Source organism: Procambarus clarkii, chromosome 28 (genome assembly GCF_040958095.1).
Source record: "Procambarus clarkii isolate CNS0578487 chromosome 28, FALCON_Pclarkii_2.0, whole genome shotgun sequence".
NCBI classification, from domain to species: Eukaryota; Metazoa; Arthropoda; class Malacostraca; order Decapoda; family Cambaridae; genus Procambarus; species Procambarus clarkii.
In genome coordinates this window covers 3,254,144-3,281,665 of record NC_091177.1, presented here as the reverse complement: position 1 = coordinate 3,281,665, position 27,522 = coordinate 3,254,144, and the positions used below count along the sequence as shown (strand labels likewise).

The 27,522-nt window shown below is 37.5% G+C and overlaps 1 protein-coding gene across 2 annotated transcripts; it reads left to right on the top strand.

Annotated features, from left to right (window-relative positions):
• Positions 1-2,328: 2,328 nt before the first annotated feature.
• On the top strand, positions 2,329-25,152 carry MED24 (mediator complex subunit 24). 2 transcript variants are annotated; one of them, XM_045737435.2, is made up of 22 exons: positions 2,329-2,402; positions 4,662-4,860; positions 5,040-5,165; positions 7,168-7,269; positions 8,217-8,300; positions 9,784-9,934; positions 10,841-10,943; positions 11,114-11,288; positions 11,958-12,114; positions 14,664-14,850; positions 14,955-15,090; positions 16,707-16,838; positions 16,954-17,058; positions 18,135-18,301; positions 19,364-19,541; positions 20,637-20,746; positions 20,915-21,004; positions 21,562-21,754; positions 22,065-22,206; positions 23,241-23,344; positions 23,844-24,041; positions 24,657-25,152. In XM_045737435.2, exons 2-22 carry the CDS (start codon positions 4,750-4,752, stop codon positions 25,008-25,010), a joined length of 3,105 nt encoding a protein of 1,034 aa, XP_045593391.1. In that variant the 5' UTR covers positions 2,329-2,402; positions 4,662-4,749; the 3' UTR covers positions 25,011-25,152. The 2 variants fall into 2 exon arrangements, with proteins under 2 accessions (XP_045593391.1, XP_045593390.1); XM_045737434.2 differs by lacking the exon at positions 2,329-2,402 and adding an exon at positions 2,439-2,592.
• Positions 25,153-27,522: the final 2,370 nt, after the last annotated feature.

Sequence of the window (27,522 nt, the reverse complement as noted above, 5' to 3'; positions counted from 1 at the left end):
AAGAAGAGATACTCTGTAATTCATGTACTTATTTATTAACCCGTTAACAACCCCCCATATACACTCACACCAATAACAATAATAATAATAACTTTACCACACTATCTTACGTTAAAAGCCTTGGTCCACGTAGGCAGGATACAAGGTTTACACTAATAACAAGCTAGGGTAAAGTACTACTGGATAAGCACTGAAGCTGGATGCAGCTTAGGGTAGTGAAACCACGTGGGACCCTAATACAAAACACAACACTTAGGGGTACCCAAACACTGGCAAAATACTATCCCCAGGTCTCCCCAATCGTTACTACCAGAGTAGGCACACTTACACCATATAATACTTAACTTAAGGGTACAGGAACTTCAGGTAAGGGAAATAAGTAAGAGGAGAAGGAAGGAGAGTAGGGATACAGCCACAGAGTAGGTCTTAACCTCACGCCACCAGCCAAGAGAAGACCGAGCTAGCCACCAGCTGCCTCCCTCATGTCGTGGTGCCGGGAGGAGCCTAATTGATCGTGCAGCTAAGCACATTAAAGATCTTCCCCTATGCAACGTATTGTTACTTTATGAATGATTAGAAAGTATTAGTAAGCAAAGTTGGTGCCTATGTTATTATTTAATAATCAACCCCCAGCTCAGTCTTTAAATGCTCTTTGAGAAACAATAATAGTCTTACGTCTGGCAGGGAAGATACAAACAATTGACATTCTAGATGCCCAACTGTGCTACCAGGAAGTTTAATAGCTCAATTTTGACCTCTGGTTTCCACTGGAGAACCCAGGGTCGTAACAATGACCCATCGCCGTTTTCAGTAATTGGCATATTTTCGGTATAAAAAACAGTAATTGGCATATTTTCGGTATAAAAATTCGTAATATGAAAATGAAAATTGGTGCAGAGAGTCAGAATTCGGCTCAAAAATCACGCTCAGGGGTCAAATTTTGGACATTTCAGACATTTCGAAAACTGCAGGGGGGTACGTACAAATTATGACCTATCGCCGTTTTCAGTAATTGGCATATTTTCGGTATAAAAATTCGTAATTTGAAAATGAAAATAGGTGAAGAGAGTCAGAATTCGGCTCAAAAATCACGCTCAGGAGTCAAATTTCCGACATTTCAGATATTTTGAAAACTACAGGGGGGTTTGGGCAAAATATGACCCATCGCCGTTTTCAGTAATTGACATATTTTCGGTATACAAAGTCATAATTTGACAATGAAAATAGGTGCAGAGAGTCAGAATTCGGCTAAAAAATCACGCTCAGGAGTCAAATTTCCGGCATTTCAGATTTTTTGAAAACTGCAGGGGGGTTTGGGCAAAATATGATCCTTCGCCGTTTTCAGTAATTGGCATATTTTCGAAATAAAGTCATAATTTGAAAATGAAAATAGGTGCAGAGAGTCGGAATTCGGCTCAAAAATCACGTTCAGGAGTCAAATTTCCGACATTTCAGATATTTTGAAAACTGCAGGGGGGTTTGGGCAAAATATGACCCCTCGCCGTTTTCAGTAATTGGCATATTTTCGGTATAAAAAGTCGTAGTTTGAAAATTAAAATAGGTGCAGAGAGTCAGAATTCGGCTCAAAAATCACGCTCAGGAGTCAAATTTAGGAGATTTACGATATTTTGAAAACTGCAGGGGGGTTTGGGCAAAATATGACCCATCGCCGTTTTCAGTAATTGGCATATTTTCGGCATAAAAAGTCGTAATTTGAAAATGAAAATAGGTGCAGAGAGTCGGAATTCGGCTCAAAAATCACACTCAGGAGTCAAATTTCCGACACTTCAGATATACTGATTGACTTCAATCCCATACTGATTGACCTCGCTGAGTTTGTGTTGAAAATATTCAGCTTGCCAATCAGTAATGCCCTGGTTGAACGGATATTTTCGAGAGTAACGTCTGTGAAAACTAAACTGAGAAATCTTGAATGGGAATGGGACTTGAGCTTTTGACATCAGTCTTGAGAATCAAAACATATCTTGAAGAAAATGTAACTTGTTGCTCGTCATTTGAACCACTCATGTCAATGCTTAAATATGAGTCTGCAATATACAAGAACGAGGTTGTGGATGCAGATCAAGATCTTGGTAATCTTCAACTGTAAAGACGTGGAAGGACTTCACACCCATTAAGCTTCAAACAGTAAATATTGGTAAGTTATCCTATTATCATATTGGTTAAATATGCAGAGATAATGTTAATAAAACAATTATAATCGTTTAATGTGCTCTATATATCATAATAGATTACTTTGAAACCCGTATCAGTCACTAAACAAAAAATTGGGCTACTCTTATTACAAATTCGCTACTTTTAGACCGTCAGCTCGCTACTTTTAGCAATTTGGATCTGGCAATCCTGTCTGGTCCCTCAGCAGTTGAGGCCTGACAGCCGTGGTGAGTGAGAGGCGTCGGCACACGCTCCTCCCGACACTTGTGCCATACACTTCTTTTACCTGAGGGACACCATCTAGTGACCTCCATGGGGACAGGAAGCCGGCGGCTTATCACAGGAACACCCCCCCCTACTCTCGGTTGTCCTGGTCATGTGTATACTCGGTCTAATAATTTGTAATTGCCTCTCGGCGTGAGTATATACCTTAAGTTCCCCCAGAGAAGGAAGATATTTATATTATCTTTTCAACTTGGTTTGCTGACAATTTCTGCAGCTTGGCAAGGAAATATTTTTCTCTACAGTTATCTTTTGTTTCATGTAATTTTCTTAATAATACTCTAAGGTCAAACTAGCCTTATTTGTGTTTGGAGTATGGTGGTATAGGTTTATGTTTTGATATGTCTCTGGCACATTAAGTTGGTTATTAACCTGGATTTACCTCAAAGCCACTACTGTATATCTACTGACCTAGATGGGGACTGGAAGCCAGCAGCTAATCAAAGACACCCCATTATTCCTTACGATATTTTTCCAGCTGAATATTAAAGTGAATTTGTCTTTGTATTTGTGTTTAGACAGTTCCATGAGTTTATTACCCTTATGATTCTTACCAACAATGTAGGACATAACAGGAGATGCTTTGTCACCCATAGGATTATAAACCTATGGAACTGCCTGCCCACCAAAGCCAAAATACTGCTGAATTTTAAACTCTAGCTCGATAAAAACATCAGGTATGACTTTTGACACGGCTTCCTCTCCTTGTCGAGGCCACGAGTGACGTAGTAGCTCTCAATACATTTCCAGTAAATTAATGAAAAGTCCTCCTTGCTGCCAGCACAGTTCTTAGTAAAAGATTAGTTAGTTTAGGATAGGATAATGACTGTCAAATTGATAAGGGTGTGAAATGACCAGAAATATTCAATATTTACTAGCTGGTCTTAGCACTAAAGACTGTCCACAAATGTCTTATTTAGATGCTGAAATTCACATTTTGTTTTGCTGGAAGGACTAAAATGGTGGTAGCAAGTCAGTTACAAGCAGCCAGACCCCACTATGTAGCCATCAATAACATGTCTCCCCACTCTACGATTAATTGTAGGAGTGCCACAGGGCAGCATCTTGGGACCTTTTTTTATCTCTTATATACATCAAGTATTTGCCAAATGTCTCTTAAACATTCTTAAACCTATACTGATTGCAATATTTAAATGTGCAACTCCATAGTCTTTGAGACTGATGGATCCCTACTACTACTACTACTATTTGCTGATGATACTACCTTCATCTCTTCAGATCCCAAACCACATACACTAAATAATATTGCAAATAAGGATTTAAAAAAGTCCACTCATGGATGTTGACCAACAAACTCGTACTAAACATAGAAAAGACCTACTACATTTTATTTTAAAGTAAATCATTACACCAAATTCACCTTCAGATAGAAAATATTAACATTAGCATTAGCATGGAAATGTTCCTTAGCCAATACATAAACTAGAGGTTATCTCGAGATGATTTCGGGGTTTTAGTGTCCCCGCGGCCCGGTCCTCGACCAGGCCTCCACCCCCAGGAAGCAGCCTGTGACAGCTGACTAACACCCTGGTACCTATTTTACTGCTAGGTAACAGGGGCATAGGGTGAAAGAAACAATGCCCATTGTTTCTCGCCGGCGCCCGGGATCAAACCCGGGACCACAGGATCACAAGTCCAGTGTGCTGTCCGCTCAGCCGACCGGCTCCCATATAGAGACTAAACTTCACCACCCACATACAACACAGTAAAAAAAAAGTACCAAAAACTGTTGGTATACTCTCTAAAATCAGATGCTGTACTGTATTATGTTCCCCACTCTGCTCTCATTTCACTGTACAGTACAACTCGCTAGTTTATCCCTATCTAACATATAGTATCTGTGTATGGGGTGCAACCACTGCAAATTTTCTGAAGCCCATCATCACCCAGCAAGAATCTGTTCTTAGAATTATAACAAACTCTGTCTTCAAACACACAACCCTTCTGTTTAAATTCCTAAACATGCTGAACATACTCCATGCAGTTTGTGGCCTTTAAAGTCTCAACATTCTCAAACTAAACTCAGTAGTGTGTGTAATTTAAGTATCACACAAATTTAGTGTGTGTAATCTTCCTTTGGCAAGAATATTTTTTTCATGTTACATAACTTTGTTTATTTTTAAGGTCACTGCTAATACTGAATACTGTATCGAGCATGATTATATTTTAGTCCTGTATTTCAGATTATAAATCTAACTTGAGTGCAAGCTAGAAATACAGTATTGCCATACATGAACTATTCACTAAAGTAGCCATAATTGGCCTTTCAAAATGGTTCTTGAGCCAGTGACCAGCAGTAAAGCTGGCACCATCCGCTCACTCTTGATCCGAGCTTGGCGGGAACGCTGGTCAGATTTACAATGGGGAATCCATATAAAAACCGTAAGAAACATGTTTGTGTATATCTGAGTGAATTAATAACAGTGAATTTGATGAAGAATAATTGGATGAGAAAGTTAAGGGTAAAATATTGAGTATTATATACATAATAATATAATGTTCTGAAAATATAATATTACATTAGGGTAACAAAATTTTTATTATAGTGGTAAATGTTTCAGGTTTTACCAAGGGCTGTGAGTGGTGACATATACCACTTGGCTGATTATATTCTGCAGCAGGCTCTGATGGGACCACTGCCCAATAATCTCATTCTCTCGTATCTTAGACATTCACTCAGTTCTCAGGTTAGTTGCATTTATATTCTCTGGATGATTGCCTTTATGTTTAAGAAATGTAAGATTTCTTGGATTATGATGTGTGGAATGTGTACAAGAATATTTTGTTAAGACTGGCAAGCAAATGTGCTGAGTTGCAAATTACCTGGTACAGTAATGAGAACTGCTGGGTATGGTGAAGTGGCTAGGGAGTTATTAAGAAAAAAGTGAATTTTATGGATACAAAGTGAACAAGAGAGGGTGAGGTAAAATGTGAGGTACAGTACATAAAAAGATAATTTTTGATTACCTGTTGAGGATTTTGACAGTTCTTCTATTTGGGCCCACAGGCCAAAATAACCATCACAGCCAGGCTGGTCCAACAACTTGAGTAATAACTTTTCAAGTTCTCTCTCTCTCACTCTCTCTTGAAAGCTTTTACTTTTCCAACTAATTTTCTTACATTTGTTGTTGCTGAAAAGTCATGGACCTCTGATATTTACAGTGTGTGTACTGATGGTACCACTACTTTTAATGTGGTTTATTCATTACACTTCTTGTCATTTCTCTCACTCCAGTACGTTGTAATTTGGTTAAGTTTTGGAACCTTACTTTCCAGTATTTTCCATCTCTTACAAGCATATGGAAAGCATAGTTTGAGTGCTTTGAGGCAGTCCCAGTAATTTAAATGCTTCACTGATTGTGTGTAAGCAGTAAAGGATATCTGTTTATTTTCAGGCTCTGTAGTTTTGCCATCTTGATTGGGGATATGAGGACTGAACAATATTGTATTCCATGCAAGATGGCCTTGTGCTTTGAAGAGTACCATCACTAGTGTGGCATCCCTTGTTTTCAATATTGTCATATCCATCATATTATTTGTCTGTATAGTGCTATATTTTGCTAGGCATAAAAACAAAAAAAAGGGAAAATTGGATATGATTGATAAATGCAGTATTTGTGCAAGTGAAGTTGAAAGTAGTGAATCATGGGGAAAAGGGGCTGATGCAATGAAAGACCTAGCTGAAAACAAAGAGAGATAAGAATAGATGCAGCCAGTGGAGTGTTGTTCTACCATTATTTACAGGTGTAAGACGATGGTGTGGTATGAGTGTGAAAGTCAGGTAAAATCAGGAAATATCAAGAATTAGAGCAGTAGAAGTGGATAATCTGAGAACCATAGGTGTGTTAGGAGAATAGTTATGAACAAAAATGTTCAATAATTAAAAAAGCATGTACCGAGATGTTTGAAGCATGTAGAACGAATGTATGAATAGTACAACTTTTGAAGAGAGTACAGTATTCAAGTGTGTTTGAGGGTAGCAATGGGAGAGGAAGGCTGGGAGAAAGATGGGCGCGTTGAGTGTAAGAGCAGCAGGGGTTGTGTGAACAGTGAACAGTGCACTTTAACTTAAAATCATACATTTTTCTTTGTTATTCATTTGATAATTCAAAATGTACTGATCAAATAAATATTATCTGCACTACATGTATTGCTTAAATGGCAATTGCTATATTTTTCATATTTATAACCTTTCATTATATTGCTCCACTGCTTGGTTTTTTCTTCAGGCAATGACTCCCCATCCTATGATTGTGGGAAATGGTCATAATAAGATAAATATTTTGTCTATAAAATCAATTTAAAGTTAAATACTGTACTGTATGTCCATTACTCATAGACTAAACAAAATTTGATATCTTTATTTCAGGTTGTTCTTAATAGTAATAAAGACTCATATTTTACCCTATTATACTGTATAGGTATTTGTTCATATAGGAGTACAGTACTGTACTGTATTTTGCTTATTAGTTTTTGTCAAAAATTTGTTGAACAGACTTGACTATAGATAGTGACCTAATACTGCATTCACAAGAAGGTACAATGGGTTGGTGAGATTACATAAAATTGGTATTTGTACATTCTTGCAAAGCCACTAACATACATAGCATTTTGGGCATTTAACAAGTTATTGATGTGAATTTCAGCAAATATTGTTTATAATCTTCTAATCAGTATTGTTATTCTCAGATTGTGTCTTTTGGTGGTGTGATTGAGAGTATCAGCAAGTATGACGGCCTACATAAGCCCCATTGTGTACATGCTCTTCTCGCTCTGATGCAGTCGATGATGGTAAGGGGCTCTATGAAAACATAAGGATAGGGTGACGACCTGTTAATATACGTAATGCAATCTGTATATACAGGAGTGAATTTTAAAACTACTGCATGATCAAACATATGAACTGTGGGAAGCTAATTATTGGGTTAAATTTTTTCTCTGTATGAGAAGACGGCTAACTTTGCATAGAGATGTGTATTTTGAAGCCCTGTTTAATAGGATTAATTTCAGCACCAAGAGTTTTAATAAATTATACATTTAAATGATGTATGTATAATACAGTACAGTGGACCATCCAGAATTCAGATTTATAGTAGGTACGTCATTCTGGGCTTAATCTGGATTCACATGATTTTTTTTTAATAATTTTTTTAAGGTATTTATCACCAATTTTTCTTACTGTTAATGATATAATACACATTTTTGTTTTGGATAAATAATAATATACAGGTATATATAAAGGGATTTTGTATGCATATAAATAATAACTATGCACAAAATACAAAACATTAGATTGAACTTTGGTTTATTTTTATTTTATGCAGTAGCATAGTAAAGTCTTGGTAAACCTGAGAGTTGCCTATTAAACTGAAATATGGTCTCAATTCTAACATTGTTTAAATGTGGAGGGCACTAACTTTCTCCGTAGATCAATAGGTCTATGGTAAGAATGGCTAGGAAAAAAGTTGGCCCAGATTAATGCATCATAAATTATTATACAGTATCATTCAATATTATGTGGTAAACTTGTATTAAATTGAATTTATTGCACATTATTAATAACAGTGGAGGAACAGAAATTGATTAATTTGTACTTTTTAAGGGAGAGATGGGATTAGGAGCATAAACTGAGTACTAAATATGTAAATCAATCACTTGTACTAAGTGCATCATTTATTGTTGAAGCTAATTAAAGTTTTGAAGAAGGTTGACACACTTCACATGTGCGCCATTCACAGAAAAGTGTGTCATGCAGAGGAAAGCCCGAGGATTGCTTAATGTTGGCTACATCTGTTGTTGGTGGGGTCAAGTGGCTGGTGCAGGTATGTTGCCCATGTCTATTGTTTTAAGTGACTGGTAGAGGTATGCAGGCTTTTGCTGTTGTTGATGGAGTTGGCTGGCTGGTGCTACCTGTATATTAGACCTTGTGTGTAATGGTGTAGCAAAAACATTTACAGTGGGTTGCTTCTCTTCTTGTATTGCTAAAAATGTAGAGTATTTACTTTAAAAGTCTCACTCAGTAATCATTTGATTACTTGCAGGAGTGTTGAAAATTATTATAACTTTAATTTAAAAAAGAAGCCTTTTCACCCATGAAATATATTTAGCTCTGGAAGCTAGTTTTAACTTCCAGAGTATGGTTCATATTCTTTAATATTATGACATTTTTATAATAGAATATTGTATAGCACAAAATTTATATAGTATGAAAATCAATATTATACAAGTAAAAAATAATGAAAACTAAATATCGGGTAAATTTAATTGTTTTGTATTGGAATGACAAAGTGTGCTCCTAATGTTGATGACATTGGTCCTCAAATTTGTAAGATTTTTATATAGTGGATGTAGGTGCAAATTGCACCATTATGGAAAATAGGCTTGCATAATAAGAAATTGTATTGTAGGATCCATATTTAATGCAAAGTTAGTGTTCTTTTGAACTAGCAGAAAACATAAAAGAATCACTGCCTTTGGCAAATCATTTGGTGAATTGTTTGAGTGCAGGTTAGACATGTACAGTATATGAATGTGTTTGGGTGGATTTAAATAGGAATGGCCACATTTGGGCCAATGGGCCTTCTGTATTTTATTCTTATGTTCTTAGAGCTCTCGTTTGGCCTCTAAGGATTATAAGGGAGGGCTTTGATTTTTCTTAATGAAGTGCTGTGTCACATCTGTTTGACTACATTATTCTTATCCCAAAACACAGTGGCATCCTTAATTGCGGTGGGGGAGGGGGGGGGGTAGTATTCAAATGATACAACTCTGAAAGTAGTTTCACAAAAGTTCAAAGCCATATTTGTATTGTCTCCTCAGTCATGCATTCTTCACTTTTCTTTAGGTAACACCAGTTTTTCTGCCATGCTTTTGTGCATCAGCTGCAGTGTTGGTACCTGTGAATTACAAGCAGTTTTAGGGATACAGAACTATACTTTGGGCGAGTGTACTAGGACACGGTACTGCACTTGGAGCCAGTATACCAGGACAGAGAGCAAAATGACTTGCCTCTCCCCTACTCTAAAATGAAGTTGATCCTACCAGAAGTCTCATAAACTGATCTTGAGACCTCTTGCCATGTGGTTATCCTTCTGATGGTTTCGGGGCTTAGCATCCTTGCGGCCCAGTCCTCGACCAGGCCTCAAGGTTGAAGCCTGGTAGAGGCAAGATTAACTTGCCTCTTGCAAGTTAATCTGTTTTGTTAAGTTGATTAGGACCTTTTTTATGTTGCTCATTTGGGACCTCTTGTAGATTGATGTTTTAGAACCTGTTAAGATATTGCTTTTAACATCTTGTTAACAACAGGTGATGGGATGGACAACACAACAACTGCTAGATTTGCGCAATGCTCCAGAGCACTCCACTAATCTCAGCCTGGTAGCTTCCATCATGCTGGACATCCTAAATTGTCCTTTCCTCACCTGCATGCTGGAAATTGGTCGGCGGGAAGAGCCAAGTGAGAATAACTGTCTTCTATTGTTGTTACATCTAGATTCTTAGATTTGTAATACTTACAGTATAACTTACTACTTCACCTTTATTTTATCATATTTTTGTAAGAGTTGCACCTTTGAAATATTATTAGTGTCATCATCAATGCCATCATTAGAATCATTATTAATACACTGTATTAACATTACCCCATTTTGCATTTTCACTTGAGTCGGGAAGGCATTTGCTAAGAAAACATGGGAGAGCAGAATGTGTGTGTGTGTGAAAAGGTTAACAACTTTCAAAATGACATCCATTTATTAACAATACAGTACATATAAAACAGTTGAAGTCACTCCTTAGTTATATCTTGCATTCATCTAACAGTATCTTAATTATTGCCGTTCACATTATTCATATTCTTATATTGTTGCAACATCCAGAGTGATCTAGACTTCAGAGAACATTATTTAATGGAATGATATTAATCTCAGAAATTTTAATTATGCAGTATTACGTTTCTATGCTCCAGTAGCACAGCATAATTTTAATTTTTCATTGTACTCGCCTATTTGTACCTGCAGGATCGCGCATTAACTCTTGGATCCCCCTTTCTAGCCATCGGTTGTTTATAGCAATAACTCCGGTCTTATTTCCCTGTCATATCTAGTTTTATAATTATGAATAGTTTTTGCTTCCACAACCTGCTCCTTAAGTGCACTACATTTTTCCATTTGTGTATGTGCACGGATGTGCATTTTTCAGTGAGTCATACTTTTGATTTCATCCCGTGTCTATGCTGTAGTGTGTGGGTTGTCATGCCAACAACTGTACAATTGTGATGTAGAGGTATTCTATTTGATTAACATTCATTGTGCTTCATATAAGTGATGTAATTATATCTGTCTCTCCCATTTCATTAATTGTTTAGCAACTTGGGGAAGCTGTGTAAAGAAAATGGTAGAAGTTGAGACTTTGTTAGCTGGTGCTGGTGCCATTGTAGAGAACAAGGACATTCATATAAAGACTGTTTGGTAAGTGAAATTTTCCAGTCATATTATCTTTTTATTTTGGAAATAAAGATGTGAATGCTAGTGTGGAAGTATATATTAACTTGGTTGTGGAAAACATACATTTAACAACTAATGAATAAATACATTATTTTATTTTCTGAATATTATTTATGGCTAATTTGTTGATGCAGCCAACTGCGTGATTATCTACCCTTGGAGAGCATTGATAACAAGCACAAGTTTGACAGCAGAACCACTCCATTATGTCATGCTATGCACAGTCTCGTAATGCTGGAGGTAATAACTCATACCACTCGTGATGCATCCACATTTGCCCACCAGTTGCTGCTCCTTCAACAGCTCCAGGTATTATTTACCTTGTTTAACTCTGTTTTTCATGTTTCATGAGTAATATATATAATGTGTAATATTTTGAGATACTTTGAACTTTTTGTATCTATTTTTGCCTGTCTTGCATATATTTTGATGATAAATATTATCTATTACAGTATTCCCTTTTATCCTTAAGTTATTTTCATACTAAAATTTGATTTTGTATTAACCAAAAATGCCACAGAGAATTCAAAGAGCAATGACTATATTCCATTTTGATCTCGCATGTGTACTGTTGTCAGTTACCAGTGGAATGAGAATGATAAGGCAATACTTTTGACTGTCTATATATTTGTCTAGTTGTCATTCCACAAAGCTGCAAATTTTCTTTGGTTTGTTTTATACCTTAAAAAGGCAACTAGGCAATTGAGCACATAAGGTAGTTTTGTAAAGTTTTATAGTTTTTTAAGGTAGTTTTATACATGTTTGTGTCCAGTCTTCCACACACACCTTTAAATATGTGCCATTATGAATGCATCAATATACTTAAGTATAATTATATTTAACTGGATATATAACCAATGTTTTTTTCGTCTTTTATACTTGATGTTTGTGTGTACTTCAGCTACATGAAGCACCTTATGCTGAACTGGGAACTGGAACCGGGAGTGTAGCCTCATGCATATTTTCCTTTCTTTTCAGGGACTGAGCACCATGGAGCTTTATCTGGAGCTTTTGAGGAACAGTTTTTTGGGGTTGAGTTGTCCAGAATACCATCCCTATCAAGAGCTTAAATGGGTTGGCTTCACGTTTATAAAAGTTCCTTCCATTTTGTACACTATTCATGTTATTCTTAGTGGTGAGTTTATGAAGATGTTAACTGTTATTGTCATGTTTTATCTTTAAAAAATGTACTGTATGTGATATCTGGAGAACTCCTTCATATATTGGCTTTAAACCTTTTAAGACTTGTGTAAAGTGGTGCAAGAAAGCTCCTGATTGTTACTGGGCCAGGTTGCTCCATAGTGACAGATTTTAGAACTGTATTAAAAATCATTGGTGTGAAGGGAGAAAATACGAGCGGTACCTAAAATACTGTACTAATAGGTGCTTATCTATCAGTGGCTACAGGTGAATGAGTGATATTAGTTGTTTATGCACTGCCTCCTACCCATTTATATCTGGTGCATAAATTACCCCTTTACCAATTCAATTCTGACAGTTAGGTGCAAGACTTTGTTCTATAAAATAACCATGATTTAATGACATTTGGATAATGAGCAACCTAGCCAGAGGTATTTTTCACTTGCTATTATGCTGGTAATACAGTAATTCGGCTATATATTTTCAGAACTGAAAGACCTTGGGTGCTTCTGAGCATAATCCATTATGGTCCACTATTACTTGTATCCCCACACTACACTTTTGTGATGCTGCTGCTCTAATCTGACAAAGATTTTTGCAAATGGTCTTACTAGAGATATATAGGGTAAGGGAGATAGTGTGTTGTGTGTTATCTGGAGATAACCCTGGAGAGTTATTGCAAGGGTTCAAATATCTTGGAACCCTGGGGAGGGTTCCAAGAGTTCTACTCCCCATGCCTGGCCTGGGGCCCAGGCTCGACTTGTGATAACTTAGTCCCACAGCCTACTGCTTGAAGCAACCCTCAGGCCCATTTATCCACTATAACTGTTGGTCTCGCACTTCTTGCAGGAATTTCTCTAATTGCCACCACAGAGGAGGCCAGCTCACTATTACACCAAAAAGTGAGCAATACCCTCAACAACCTCTGTATGTTCTAATTATCACAAAGAATGCCTTTTTTTCACTACTGCACCAACTGCTATTATAAAACTACATGCTCCTCACACCACCAGGTAGTAGCACCTTACACATCAACAGGGTTGGAAAAGCTGACAATTTCACTTTGTGCCTAGCATCTTCCAACCATAGTGCTTCATTCTACATCTTACTAGTTTTTCCATTGATGCTGCTATTTCAGCACAGGGGATTTGTCCATGTTTTACAATTTGACTTTCAGCATATATAATTAGTTATGTACTGGCTAAAGATATCTGACATGACTGTGTTTCAGGATTACCTTCCCAGGTGCTGTTTGATGTTGTTTTCAAGCAGATGTTTCTGGCATGTGCTGAGGCTTTGTCACCAGCCATCACTAAACCAATCACTGGTTTCTGGCTTTGTTTTCTTGTACTTCAATTGTCTTCATTCATCTGTGGCAGTGTTCATGACATTTTCTTCCATGGTTATTCCCTGAGCTCTACCTCATGCACAACACTCCTATTCCTAAGTTGGGTTGTAATTTTTCTTCATCCTTCTCATACTCTTTAGAAAGCATTTATGGTCTACAAGACATTGTTCTAGAAATTTGTCCTTGTTGATTTTGGGTTTTGCCGCCTTTGGAGGATGTAAGTCTGAAGGCTTTGCTCCCTGATGGTTTTGGTCAGTGGCTATAACTTCATTTCTTAGCTATGAATGATTTACATACTTTTCATCATTGTCTTTCCTATTCTGGCTTGGTTCCTCTGCCCTGATATTCATCATACCCTCTGTCCTAGTTGTGCAAGTATCTGTGCTTCTCATTCAGCTGCTGCTCTTCAAATCCATACACCTTGGCTATATTCCACAGTATACCTATCATAGCTTCACCACCAGGTAGTTAAGCTTTGACATTTGGACCATGGTTTCTAGAGGTCAAATTATATGTTGGCAGTTTGCTACTTCACTAATGTGTCTTGCCTTGGGCTGCATCTGATGATGGGCAGCTATGGGTACCTTTGGTCTCTTCTCTGGTTTAACTTCCATTCATTTGGACCATGCACTTCATGTTTGGATAACATACGTGCCCTGTTTTTCTTCATTCCTTTTATCTAGCTTGCATAGCTTTGTTCAGTGTTGGGAGATGGCTCAGGAGTCACTCCAAGGGATTCACACTTACACTCCTTTCTGAGCCAAACCCCTGGATGCTTCCATTTCCAACATTTTGATCTCTTTCTCCAGAGCTTGCTTGGATGGTCTGGCTTAAAGAGAGGTTGCTGACTTTGACACTGTTATAATGGTATGTGCTGTCATCTGGTAACTTGGTTTCTTAATAAGTACTGCAGCTAACAAGACAATAATTTGCATATCTTTTTAGCAGTCTTGTCCCTCAGCAATAGCTAATGTTAGACTTTCCACTACCTTTCTTTCCTTATAAACCTTGACAAAACTGTCTGCAGTGTGACTTATCATGGTGTGGGACAAGGTCAACGGAAGGCTGGCAGGAGATAAGATTCTGACAATGATGACTTTGGTTTGGGAACAACTGCAAGACCGGTTTAGAAAGTGTGTTTAGTGAAAGTGTTTAGTTTTTGTTTAGAAAGCTCAATACTTTTTCTTTATTTGCAGGGGAAGCCACCAGTGGAGAATCTGAGGACTTGTTGACAGCTGTGCAACACCTGTCTCAACTGACGCTGCTCCTGGACCAAGTTGACTTACGTGTCAATTGCAATTGTTTGGAGTACCTCCTAAATGAGCTTGTCAATAAAACAAGCCTTATATCGGAGAGAGATGCTCAAGCCATCATAGCAGTGAGGTTGATGGCTAGTTCTGAGATTGATTTTTATTTGATTATTAATGTTTTCAGCTATAGTGGTACAAAAACGTTGCATATGAATAACTAATGTATGTCTCTTGCAGAGTTCAAGAATCAAATGTCCTGGCCAACATCCAAAATAATGATGCCCAGGGATCCCATCCAGGCACCCCAAATCTTGTCCTCCGTGCACAGCCCACCGTCACCAGCATCTTGAAGACCTTAAGTAATAAAAATCAGGTAAGTATTATAAGAACAAGAGAAAGAAGAAAGGAAGTGCCTGTTAAGAAAAGAATGGGGTATGGGGCAATGATGCAGACGAGGCATCACAAAAACATGGCAGAAATATGTTGACCAGACCACGCACTAGAAGGTGAAGGGACGACAACATTTCGGTCCGTCCTGGACCATTCTCAAGTCAATTGTGAAAATGTCGATTGTGACAATCGACTAGAGAATGGTCCAGGATGGACCAAAACGTCGTCGTCCCTTCACCTTCTAGTGTGTGGTTTGGTCAACATGGGGCAATGATTATTTAAAATTAATGTGATGGAGTTTAGAACCAATGCAACAAACATTGGCACTATCTGCACTTTACACATATACAGTAGTTGGTTGAGTTTTGTTAAACACTGTGTAATGTTTGTTTATTGGAAGTAGTGTATGCGTAACAGTTAATGCAGTAATGAGTGATTTAATATTCACATAGGTGTAGTGATGTTCATGTGATGTATATACAGCAGAACTGTGGTAACATGAATGGATTATTCAGAAGATAAAAGCAAGTGTCCTAAAGAGGGTTGCAGACCTATTCATAGCTAATCTGAGAATGTTAGATTTGATATATGCACATATATCAAATTATACTTGATATATGATATATGCAAAATTGCAGAAGGTCTATTGGCCCATATGAGGCAGTTCCTATTAATATCCCCCCAAACTCATTTGTTCATTAAATTTTAATATTGAAGAGTTTTTAAGTAGTTTGGGAATGTGTAACCGAAGGAAGATATACTGTATTGTACTTGTGAAGAGAAAATATACTAATGCATTTGAATAAAGTTGGATAGAGAAAGGTCAAGAAGATGGGTATACATGGTGACAGAGTTGTGTGAGGAAACTGGGTGCGAGTATATATAATGCATGAGATACGGTAAGGGACAAGGCTGAGTGAATTGGCTTGCAGGAAGGGGAGCAAATTGTATGCTATATATGACAATTGATGAGGAGCACTCTACACTGTCTTAATGAAGCAATGAGGGTTTTGCTGTAGATAACTGCCAGAGTGGTAGCAGTGCTTGGCTAGCCATCGTATTACTGTACATTTTGTGGATATATCACATACTGACTGAGTGATATTTTAAATTTTTGAATTGACTATCTAAAACTTTTGCCTTTTTTTTTTTTTTTTTTTTTTTTTTTTTTTGCCTGTCAGATACCTTCCCACCCCATAAGTGGGAAACAGGATAATGATAATGTATATTCTGTTTGTACTAAGTATATTCTGTTTCTCCACTAAGAAGTGGAGTAAAATTTGTCAATTTTTTTTTTTTTTGCTGTTTTGTCATGTGCATTCCTTTCGTTGTGTTAAAGTTTAGCACCACCACACTTCCAAATGCTGTATAGTCACACTGACTCAGTGCTTTCACCTCATAATTACCTTACCTTCATACTTTCTGTAGGCTTGCTTTTCACATAACTAAATTTATTTTCTTTCCATGTTAGTACCTTCCATAATAAGTACCTCCACAAAACAAGTGCATAATGGTGTATGATCATTTTGCTTGGAGAGAGATTCACATTTAAATTTTAGTCCTGTAATTTGAGTTGTGAACAGTTAAATTATATTTCAGGAATCAGTGTTACCTGTAATGAATCTCCTTATCAATGGCAAGAGCAGAGACCTCCTCCTGGCAGCTGCTGCAGCCTCTGGCAGCTTACATATATTTGCTCAGAAATTTGTTAAATTCAATGAGCTAAGTATGGTGAGTTATTTTGAAATTTGGACATTTTGTTTGATTTCTTTGATACATTAATAATGCAAATGTAATGTGTGGGATATTTCATTTGTATTTTTCGTCTTCATTTTGCTGTCCACAGGACCCACAGCCTGGTGAAACTACGAAAATGGCCATCAACCGTGCACTTATGTTTGATATATCCTTTCTTCTGCTATGCCATATAGTACAGTTATATGGCATTGATGTAAGTGTGGAATACCTTGTATTTGTGTGTGTGTGTGTGTGTAAAATTAAGCAGAATATATAAGAAAAGAATATAGTACTGTATATAGTATCTATGTATGATATTAAAAATATATTAATAATTGTGAGCAAGGCTGTCAAAGTTTTGTAAGCTATGGCTTGCATTATGGACAGGCACAACTAACCAGCTAACCCTGGGTTCCTATCTAGATAAGTAACGTAAATGAAACTGTCACCTGGCTGGAAAGGGGAAGCAAGTCAGTAATTATTAAAAGGTACCAAGCCAGAAAAACTATGTAGCATTGTCTGTGTCTTGGATATTCAAAAGGCACTGGAGAGGAGATGGGGTGAGGTAAAGTTCAGTCTATCAAGATGTGTATAAGGATGATTATTTGGAGTTCTGTCTCCAGAAAACCAGTGATCCTGATGAAATGTAAAGTCAAGGGTTCCAGAGCTATATGATGTTTTAATTCCATATTTTCTTCTATGATTTCTTAAGATTTTAAGATATTCTTCAATGATAATCAGTAAAATTAACTTTTATAGTTGTACTGGAATGAATAGTGAAAGGTGCCAGTTATGTAACCGATGAATATTGAGATGTAATATAAAATACAAGCAAAGTATGTGTGTTTGTGTGCGTGTGTGGAGGGAGTGTACAATATGGAAATACAGTAGTGTGTAGTTACAGGTTGAGAGTTACGCACGTGGTGTCCCATCTTTCCAGTATGATTTGTCATATGCCTTCTTGCTTAACTACTTCCACCCTGTTAGCAAATATTTTTTGACATCTTTGTTTCCTTAGCTTGAATCAATGACCTCTTCTTCTTGAAGTTGCAGGTCTCAAGAATTCCTATGTCAATTTTGTTGATTCCTGTTACTATTTTGTATATTCGTAGTGTGTGTGTGTGCGTGCTTGTGTTTATATTTATTTGGCAGATGAATGTATTGGAATGATTTACAGAATTATTTTTTAAATGGAACATTGGGAGAAGATTTTAAATTTCTCATTAAATATTACTTAATATTAATAAATTATTATTTTTACATAAGTATTCAAAGTTAATTTCTTTTCAGGTTGTAGTGTCAGAAAAATGTGAAACCTTTGTGGAGCAATGGATGAAAGAGAATATGCCAGAGCTAGGTCGTGTCAAAGCTCCATTGATGACTATTCGCACTGACCAGAATGCTGTAGAAGAATTCATTAGAGAAGTCAATATTTCGGAGCTTGACATGAAGTACAAGTGTGTTTTCTAATTGCTTTGTGTTTTATCTCTCTATTCCATTTCCCTCTTGCTTGGAGGTGGAGTGGCAAATACTAGAGAAAAGGAAGATATAATAGGAAAGGGTTTTAAAATATTTGCATTGACACTCGACACACTTGGTAGGATACCATAGGAAACTAGTGCCTCCATACAAGCACAACTTCCACATTGCTCTTTCAGCCATTTCATTGCCTCATAATTACCCAAGTGATGACAGGATGAGAGCTATGCTCGTGTCCTGTCTTCCAAATACATTTGGAACTCGACTTGTTACAACTGTCTAACACTGTTTGCAAAAGTGAACTTTGTAATTTTTTTGGCAGCTTTGTTTCATTCATTCAACACACTAACTACACGTGATAGTTTGTCAGAGCTCAAATTCTTGCATTAATTACTATTACCTCCCTATTATCTAATTATAACTTTATTTCTCAGAGTATATTTTGTCAAGCTTTTTTGTATCATCCAGGTAAACTGTAGTATTTATCAGTAGGTCTTAGATATTGAAATAAGTATAGGTAATTATTCATTAGAATTCAAGTAAGGCAGGAAGGGAACTATCAAGGGAAAGTGCCAAACCATTACCACTATATAGCACTTGGAAAGGGTCAGGATAAGGATTTGAAATGGGACCGGGGAAAGGTATGGTGCCCAACCATTTGGACGGTCAGGGATTGAACGCTGACCAGCGTGAAGCGAAACCGTTGCTCTACCGTCCACCCCAAGTAGTTGGACAAGAAAGTTTTCCTGTTTGCTTTGTGGTAAAGTGAATGTTTTCTCAAAACATTTTTTTCCCTTTTCCTTAGCATTTAATTACTCCATTCTTCACACCAACCACTTACATTGTGTGTGTTTAAATATTGTCTATTATTCAGTAGTACATTTTGTTCATTCACTTCATGGCCTCATATCACTCTTGCACTTGAATGGTCATGCTGTTCTGCTTCACATTCTTATGCTGTACAGTAGACTTGAATATCAGTCTGATAGCCATTTTTAGCATTTTGTATTACATTACCTCGTATAATGGTTTATCCACAGTATGGTTAGATGGAGTGACGTGTGCCAAATAGCAACTGTGGCACTCAGGGAGGTGGTGAGTGCTGCACAACAAGGAGCACTTCCAGTACAGCATGTTAAGGAACTCCTCGACCGACTTCGATATCACCTTTGCTGTCTCCCTATTTGTGTGGTCACGTGGCTTTGTTCCCATGTTCAGGCGAGTTAAAAAAAAGTTTGCTGTAATCCTGTACTGTAAGAGCTCTGTAATTCAGATTCAGGTAAGCCGAATCTCAAAGAGTATTCGGAACGAATTCACATTCCACTTTTTAACCCATTTTTACCTTTTAATCCGAATAGTAATTAGGATACAGTACTGTGAATTCTGCCGAACAAGAAATATGATGTGGGGTTTTCTATTTTCCTTTCCTGACTGCAATGCGTACGTCACCAATGTACATATGGCAGACGTTTCACGAAGCTGTCGGAATCCAGCAGAGAAAATACGAGAGCAACCGTACAGGGCCTAGGAGCAAGGTCGAGTTAGTCCTTGAGGGTCTCTTCTCAGACTAGCCTCACCTGGTCCTGATCCATGTTGGTCATAAGAATCTCCTCAATGTTTGAAACACTTTAAGGGACTTCTAGGGTCCTCTTCACATTGATAGATCAGTGAATAATAGGCAACTCGGTGTTGAAGACACCTGGAGCTGATGGCTTGAGTAATAGTTGGCAGTATTCAGAAGTGGTTCAACAGAAACACTGCATAAAGCTTAACAGTAGTTTATTTACAATTTAACCACTAATACAAAGAGTGTTTGATTTACTTTAGATTGACGTCAGAAAGGCTATGGTTGCATTAGCGAGACTCTTGACGTCTGACTAATCGATTCGGATCCACTCGTGGAGAAACACCTAACTTAACACGATTGACAGCCAATCATTAACACAGCAAACCTAACTGCCGGTGTGCAAAGGGGTCACAGGAGTTCCAACCAGATACTCGGGTAATGATGATGTGCAATAAATCACAATGGCACTGTCAATGGGACAGGCAATTATCGTGCACAATAATTATGACACACAATATCTAAATGGGTGGTGTATGTGAAGCTCACATTCACAGATGAGTGTAATGTCTGGGAGACATTACACTTATTTGTATTTTATAGTTTGACAACAAAAAATATATATTTATATGCTACCCATCAGAGGAAATTAAACATATATAAAATTTGCTTTATAATTAGGGTACTGCCATATTATTTTGGTAACAAAGTTGCAGGCAGAGTACATGAAACTTGTAATTTCATTACAGGTTGTGGATGCAGAGCAAGCAGTTGAGCCCCTTAGTTTTCTGCATTATTTACATACCTCTCTTGGTGATCATGATCCATCTATACCTACCCTTGACAACTTTAAAGACAGGTAATAAAAATGTTGAAATATTTGAGCATACGCAAGTGCCGCCATTTGTTTTGTTTTGGTCATACCGTGCTATAGGGAATATTAGTTAACTAGTTATGATTTATTTTGTCCTTCAAATACCATGCATTTGTTATGCAAATACACTACTACTGTATACTTTGTGATCAGGTCAACACTGATGGTACAGATTGTGGAGAATATGGTGCAGGTTATGAAAGGGGGAGTCCATTCACTATCAAACTCTGCAAACAGTAATAGGTATGTTAAAGAACAATGTAAGTAAGTCTGATACCCCATCGTGAAGATGATTAGAATAATTTCATATTTGTCAGTCTGTGCTTTAAAACAAACACAGCCTCTTTGTGTAAACATGACTCATTTTCTTTATCATAAGAAAGATTCCTTATTATTTTGTGCTAAGCAATGACATCCAAAAACCACTTTTCTTTGTGATTTAGTGATAACAGTACATGGTAATTTTACACTACTAATATACTGCATGTTCTTTAAACACCCCTTAAAATATAACCAGGTTTGTAGGGCCTCACTTTATTCATGTCATTTTTATCCATCTTGGCTTGCAAATACATTTATCCATACAGTATTGCAAATACATCCATCCATACAGTATTGGAAATACTTTTATCCATCTTGACTTGCATCATTCCTTCCATATAACTGACACTATTAATATTTAAATTTTTGTTTGCTCAAAATTTCTGATGAAATGTTTATTAAAATGTTTAATTTGTGATACATATTTTTTCCTGTAAAGTCAGTTAAATATTGACTTAAATTATATTTTTCAATAACAGAAGTGGCAACAGTAGTCCAGGAGAGAACAACTCTCACACTCTCTTGTCCTCCCAAGAGCCACTTTCTCATCTCTTAAGAGAAACTTGGAACCAAGTATTTCCCAGTGGCATTATTTCACACCAGGCTTTAGCCACTTTCAGGGATCTTCTCCGCTTAGGAGGCACGAGGTGGTTCGTCTGCGATCTCATTAAGGTTAGTACATTCTTAGTGTTTTCGTTAGCCTTCCTTGGTTATACATTTCAGTCTGCCTAGCAGGAGCACAAAATGAATTTCTTCCTAGAGTTTCTTTTAACCTAAAATATGGTGGTTTGTTGTCTTGCCTATTGTCCTAATCTGTAGATATCCTTGATGAAGCTAAATTTAGTGAAGATGAAAAAGAAAATTATACTGAATATATAAAATAGACCTCTAAGAGAAATAAGAAAGAACCTTGTGAGTTTCATAAATTTAAGATATGATCACTTCACTTTGTTCATAGCTGTAATTAGTTATTTATTTACAGGCTGGTATGCATAGTGTCTTTCATTCTGACCTGACTCGTGGAATGGACATAATTTATGGTCTCCTACATCAAGATGTAGTGGGTTGTACACTAAGCTTATTGGTACATGCTCTACCCATGTATATATCTGGGCCTTGTTCAGGTAAGATCTAAGTAGTTGTATATTTTGTCAATAAACTGATTGCTTTTTGCTAGCTACTGGTAAATTAATATAGCCTTAGTACATTGATATGATGTATATTTGCTTGTAAATATAAGTTCCGTACTTGCATTATTACCCAAGATTTTCCACTCGGTTGCTTCCTAAGACAAGATCGTACCAATTCCTGATTAGGATTTGGCAGTCAGAGCAGGTCAACATTTCGCTCTGGTACAGCAGGGAACATTTCAAACTTGTCTACACTGGGTCATTCTGGTGCTTGGAAGATCCTGGAAAATACTCAATCCCTCGAGTCGATTTGAATGTACGTATTTGCTTGGAACTACAAACTCCCTATCTGCTGCCCCATAACCTTGATTATGATGCTTTTGTGGTGGCCATATTTTGTCTACTGGCACCAATGGTAGGAGACGGTTTGTTCTTACCATTCCAGTTTTTCTGTTTTCCTAACTGCACCACATTCTAATCAGCAATTTGTAGGATCTTACCTTTGTTATGTACTGTATACTGTTCAAAAAAGTGCTTTTCAAATAAAATACTCAAAGCCTTAAAGTATACTTACATAAGAACAATAGATATTGAGGCATTTTCAATTAAATTATAACATAACCATCAAACAAATTTTTTGGATCACCTGAGAAATCTGTCCCAGGTAACAATGAGGGGAATTCTTCAGGTAATTTAAGTGTATTATTTTCACTTGTTAAAAATGAATGTTTTAATGTTTTTTATGGAGATATATATATTATATATATATATTATATATATATATATATTATATATATATATATATTATATATATATGTATATATATATATATATATATATATATATATATATATATATATATATATATATATATATATATATATATATATATATATATATATATATATATATATATATATATATATATATATATATATATATATATATATATATATATATATATATATATATATATATATATATATATATATATATATATATATATATAATTTTTTTTTTTTTTTTAGGGGAGTTAATAAGCAAACAACGTACAGAAGCGCTGTCTCGTCTGACTGTCATGATGATTATATCAGCATGGTTAGCTGTCCAGCAAGCCCCAGTCAAGTCTGAGGTTAGTGTTTATAAAACAGTAATTAAGGTATCAGTATTTACCATATATTGGGGATACATATACAGTATTGGTCATAGATACATATATACCATATATTGGTATTTATATATATTGGAGATTGGGCCATGGGGATACACTACTCTTAAGAGCACGCAGTTTGTTACTAGTAACAGAAGACCAACGACCCTGCCAATGGGCAAGGGTTGAGGAATGGATAACTATGTAGAAGTCATAATAGGGGATACCTTTAAGGGAGAGGGGACAAGTGCAGATAGTCTGCTTAGCAACAGCGTCACAAGCTCATTTAAGGACATGCTAATATGGCTGGCAACCCAGCAAAACTCCACTGTCTTAAATCTACTGGAGATATCCACCATATAAAAGTGGAACATGGGTCATAAAAGAGAGAATAAAAATTCACACTGTTATTGAGCTCTTCATTAATCTTTACCTATTTTGTACATTTATTAAATTTTAATTTTTTTTACAAACTTTTCAGGCAGCAGCAGCATCTGTGACTGTGATAGGTGGGGTCAACAGAAAGAGGACTTATCATGACAGGGAATTAGAGGATCTAGAGTGTAACCTCCAACTTCACTCAATGGACCTGGCTATTGCCAGGGGCACTCCAGGGCTGACCAAAGATGGAACATCCCTCTTAGTTGCTGTTCAGTCACTACTCATGCTCATGACACAGGTAATAATGAAACAATAGTTTAATTAAGTCATTTTTTCAATTACATCCTATGGCTGTATCCTTAATGTCTTTCTCTTTCCTACCTCTTTATTTTTTTCCTTATCTCTTCTCTCCATTGATACTTGTCATTTGTTTCTAGCAACTGACCTCTTGGATGCTTCTCAGGCCAGAATCTATATCGGAACCCACCAGACTCCTGTTGACCTTGTGCCAGTTATAGTTCAGGGAATGGAGGCATTGGAGTCAATCTTAAGCCACAATATAAAAATGCAAGGAAAACAAAAAATGCAGCTTTCACTTTGTTAAATACTAGTTAGCAACCAAAGGTTACCCAAACTGCCACTAGGTGACAGCACCCATCATCACAATACAGTTGCAGGAACTGGTAACCATCATTATGTGTGTGGCATCCTACCATCACTTGCCTTGGTTTTCCAGTAACCAGTCAAGGTTTTTCTTACTGACATCCTAGAGACTTTTGTCTCAATGCATTATTCACTTATTGGGAATGGGTAGGTGGGGGGGGGGGGAGAGTCTTGAAATATAGTATGTGAGGAGACATAATAACCGAGTCCCATGTATATTTTTACATGTGTATATATATTTTTTTTTAAGGTTAGTCGGGCTGGAGTTGTGAGTCCTGTATCCCAGCTGGTTGTGAACATCCTGCACGAGTTGATAGCTGCCCCATACAGCCACACTCTTCTTACACTCACTCCACCAGCACTTCTTCCAAACTTAGTGCCCCTTCTGTCTCCACCAGATGCATTCACATATGCAGAACTCTTGGCTATCACTGCACCTAAGCCGTCACCTCAGACCGATACAGCCAGAGAGTTTGTTGGTAACTTTATAGGTGCACAGACTCCTGCTCAAGCAGCTGGAGCGAGAAGAGCAGCAGCAAAGCTGTTGTGTGTTCAGCGTAATTTAATCCTAGCCAATGAATCTGCCCTAGAACCTGTAGTATAGATTTTTTTTTCCCTCTTACTTGTATACCAATCAAATATATAAGGTAAATGCCTTATTTGTTGTGTACATTTAATTAGTGGTTTCTCAATCCTATATGTGATAAGTGGATGTGCAAGAAAAATAGACATGGAGAAGTAAATACTATTGAAGTTTTATTTGTAATGAAATTTTTATAACTCCTTGACTTTTGTTAAAATAATATGAGTTGTACTGGGGACTTTTAAAACATTGAGAGCTAAGAGGAAGGAAGGTAGGTAAATGTCCAGACTTCAAATGTTCTTTTTGGCATTACAGTAGACAATAAACCTATTTGTTATGGTACAAGGGATATTAATTAAGAATATAGTATGGCAAGATTTTTAGTTACAAATAGTCATCCCTGTAAGCTGTATCCTTATCATATCTGGTAATTACAAAATAGTTATGCTGACTACGATATATTAACTTTTGTTGTATGGAAACGTGCATCTGAATATGCAATGTACCTCATTTATGTCCCAAACTGGAACATGTAGTTGCAGCCCCTTCTCAAGAGGCAACGGACCACCTGGCTACGTGTCCTGCATTGGTGAGACCCCCAGTTTGGATCTCAAAAAATGCCTGGTTAAATGGCAGCATTGCCACAGTTATTCTCCCACACCACATCATGACTTGTGATGGGGACCTCAGACTGCCACAAGGATATTAAATATATCTTCAAGCCCTAATGTCATTCTATCCTCCAGATTGATACGTTCACTCGACCCCCTTGTGTAGCAAATTTGTAGCAATTTGATAGTGGATCTTTCTGTCTTTCATAAATCTTGCATGTGCCAGATGCTACGTTCAGGAGTACAGCCCCTCTCCTTGCTTCTGCCATGTGCGCTGGAGATTAGGACATGGTCTTTGAAGTGCACAAGTGAGGTGTCTGTGTCCCTTGTGTAGTCTCGGGTCATTCTGAGGAGTTCTCATCTTCCCGAGCTCACTGCATCAATAGTGGTGACTCCCACCCTGCCTTCTCCCACATGTGCACTACAAGTTTGAGGAAGCCATTCTTAATTTAAAACATTGTGATTGTTTATTTTTCCCTAAGGCGAGATGCCAGGTGCATCGTCTTCCCTCTATCTTCAGCATGTACTGCGTCCCACTTCTCAACCTTTCCCAGATCCACAACCATTTCCAGTTCCTTGGACCCAAACACCTCCACCAACTTCCCAACTTCTGCTCCTCTGCGTTCTGAAACAGAGGGTCTTCATGATTCCCTGCCTGGTGTTTCCTTCCTTCCTAGTCTTCTACTCGTCCTCGTGTCACTTCTCTTATGTCTTCTGTTTCTTGTGCTCTCGACCCTATCATTCTTCTTAGCCCTCCACAACACCTGTCTGTCCAGGCCGTTGTCCATCCTACTTCCTGCCATCTTTGCATTGTCTGCTCTCATTCTTCCTCCTGCTGAGACTGTGGAGGCTGCCACCCAGTACATTGCTACCGGTACACTTGTCTGTCGTAAAATGTAAACCTGACAGGTAAGAACGCATCAATACATTGGTCCAAGAGCTAATGGCTAGATTCTGCAGGCACAAATAGTAAATACATCCCTTGCCTTCTGCATCCAACTCTGTCCTTGCATTTCCTCTCATTTTAATAGTGGCATCACCTGTCTCAGCTGTGAAGATTCCCTTGGCTCTTAATTCTCTCTCTCGGGGGCCATCCTTGATAAAGTACACTCCTCTGTTTCTGCCCTTCCTCACTTCATTTCCTTTGGGGTGAGGACTGTCCTCCGATGCCCCCTCCCACTCCAGATTCTGTCAGTCTGCCTCTGGCCCATCCTACCACTCTCTCGACTCCGTCGTCTTTGCTAGATTGCAATTTACCATTCTTTACATTTGTTCTCTCATTCCCTTTCTGTTGTCTTTTTGGCAATGTCTATTCTTCAATGGAATATTCATGGTATTGTTGTTGTTATAGATTCAGCTACTCTGAACAGGTTCCAAGTAGCACGGGCTATGGTGAGCCCGTAAATTACCTGGCACAGGAGCGGGGCAAATAGCACGGGCTATGGTGAGCCCATAGTGGACTTACCTGGCACGGGAGTGGTGCCATCTCTGTTTTATGGCAGTTTCAACCTGTCCTCGGGATACCATAGTACTTATGTCACATAATGCTTATAGTTCCTATGATACTAATGTTCACAGTTTCCCTGTGGTAAATTTACAGTTATTAGCTATCACTAGGCACCAACTCTTCCTCACGTACCATAGTACGTCCTATAGTACCCGTCTCAGTGCCGTGGACAGCAGAAGTCTGTTTGCTCAAATTTGAACGATAATTATAATTTTCCATTCCCACTAATGGTGTACTCGCCTAGTTGTGCTTATTGAGGTTGAGCTTTGGCTCTTTTGTCCCACCTCTCAACTGTCAATCAACTGGTGTACATATTCCTGAGCCTACTGGGCTCTGTCATATCTACATTTGAAATTGTGTATGGAGTCTGCCTCCACCTTATCACTGCCTAATTCATTTCACTTGTTAACTACTG

Bases quoted from the DNA above. Each gene is read 5' to 3' on its own strand.
- MED24 (XM_045737435.2), top strand. From the start codon at position 4,750: ATGGTTCTTGAGCCAGTGACCAGCAGTAAAGCTGGCACCATCCGCTCA. The intron at 20,747-20,914 runs GTAATAAAAATG...CTTTGTGATCAG, and splicing joins CTTGACAACTTTAAAGACAG to GTCAACACTGATGGTACAGA. The intron at 23,345-23,843 runs GTTAGTGTTTAT...CAAACTTTTCAG, and splicing joins AAGCCCCAGTCAAGTCTGAG to GCAGCAGCAGCATCTGTGAC.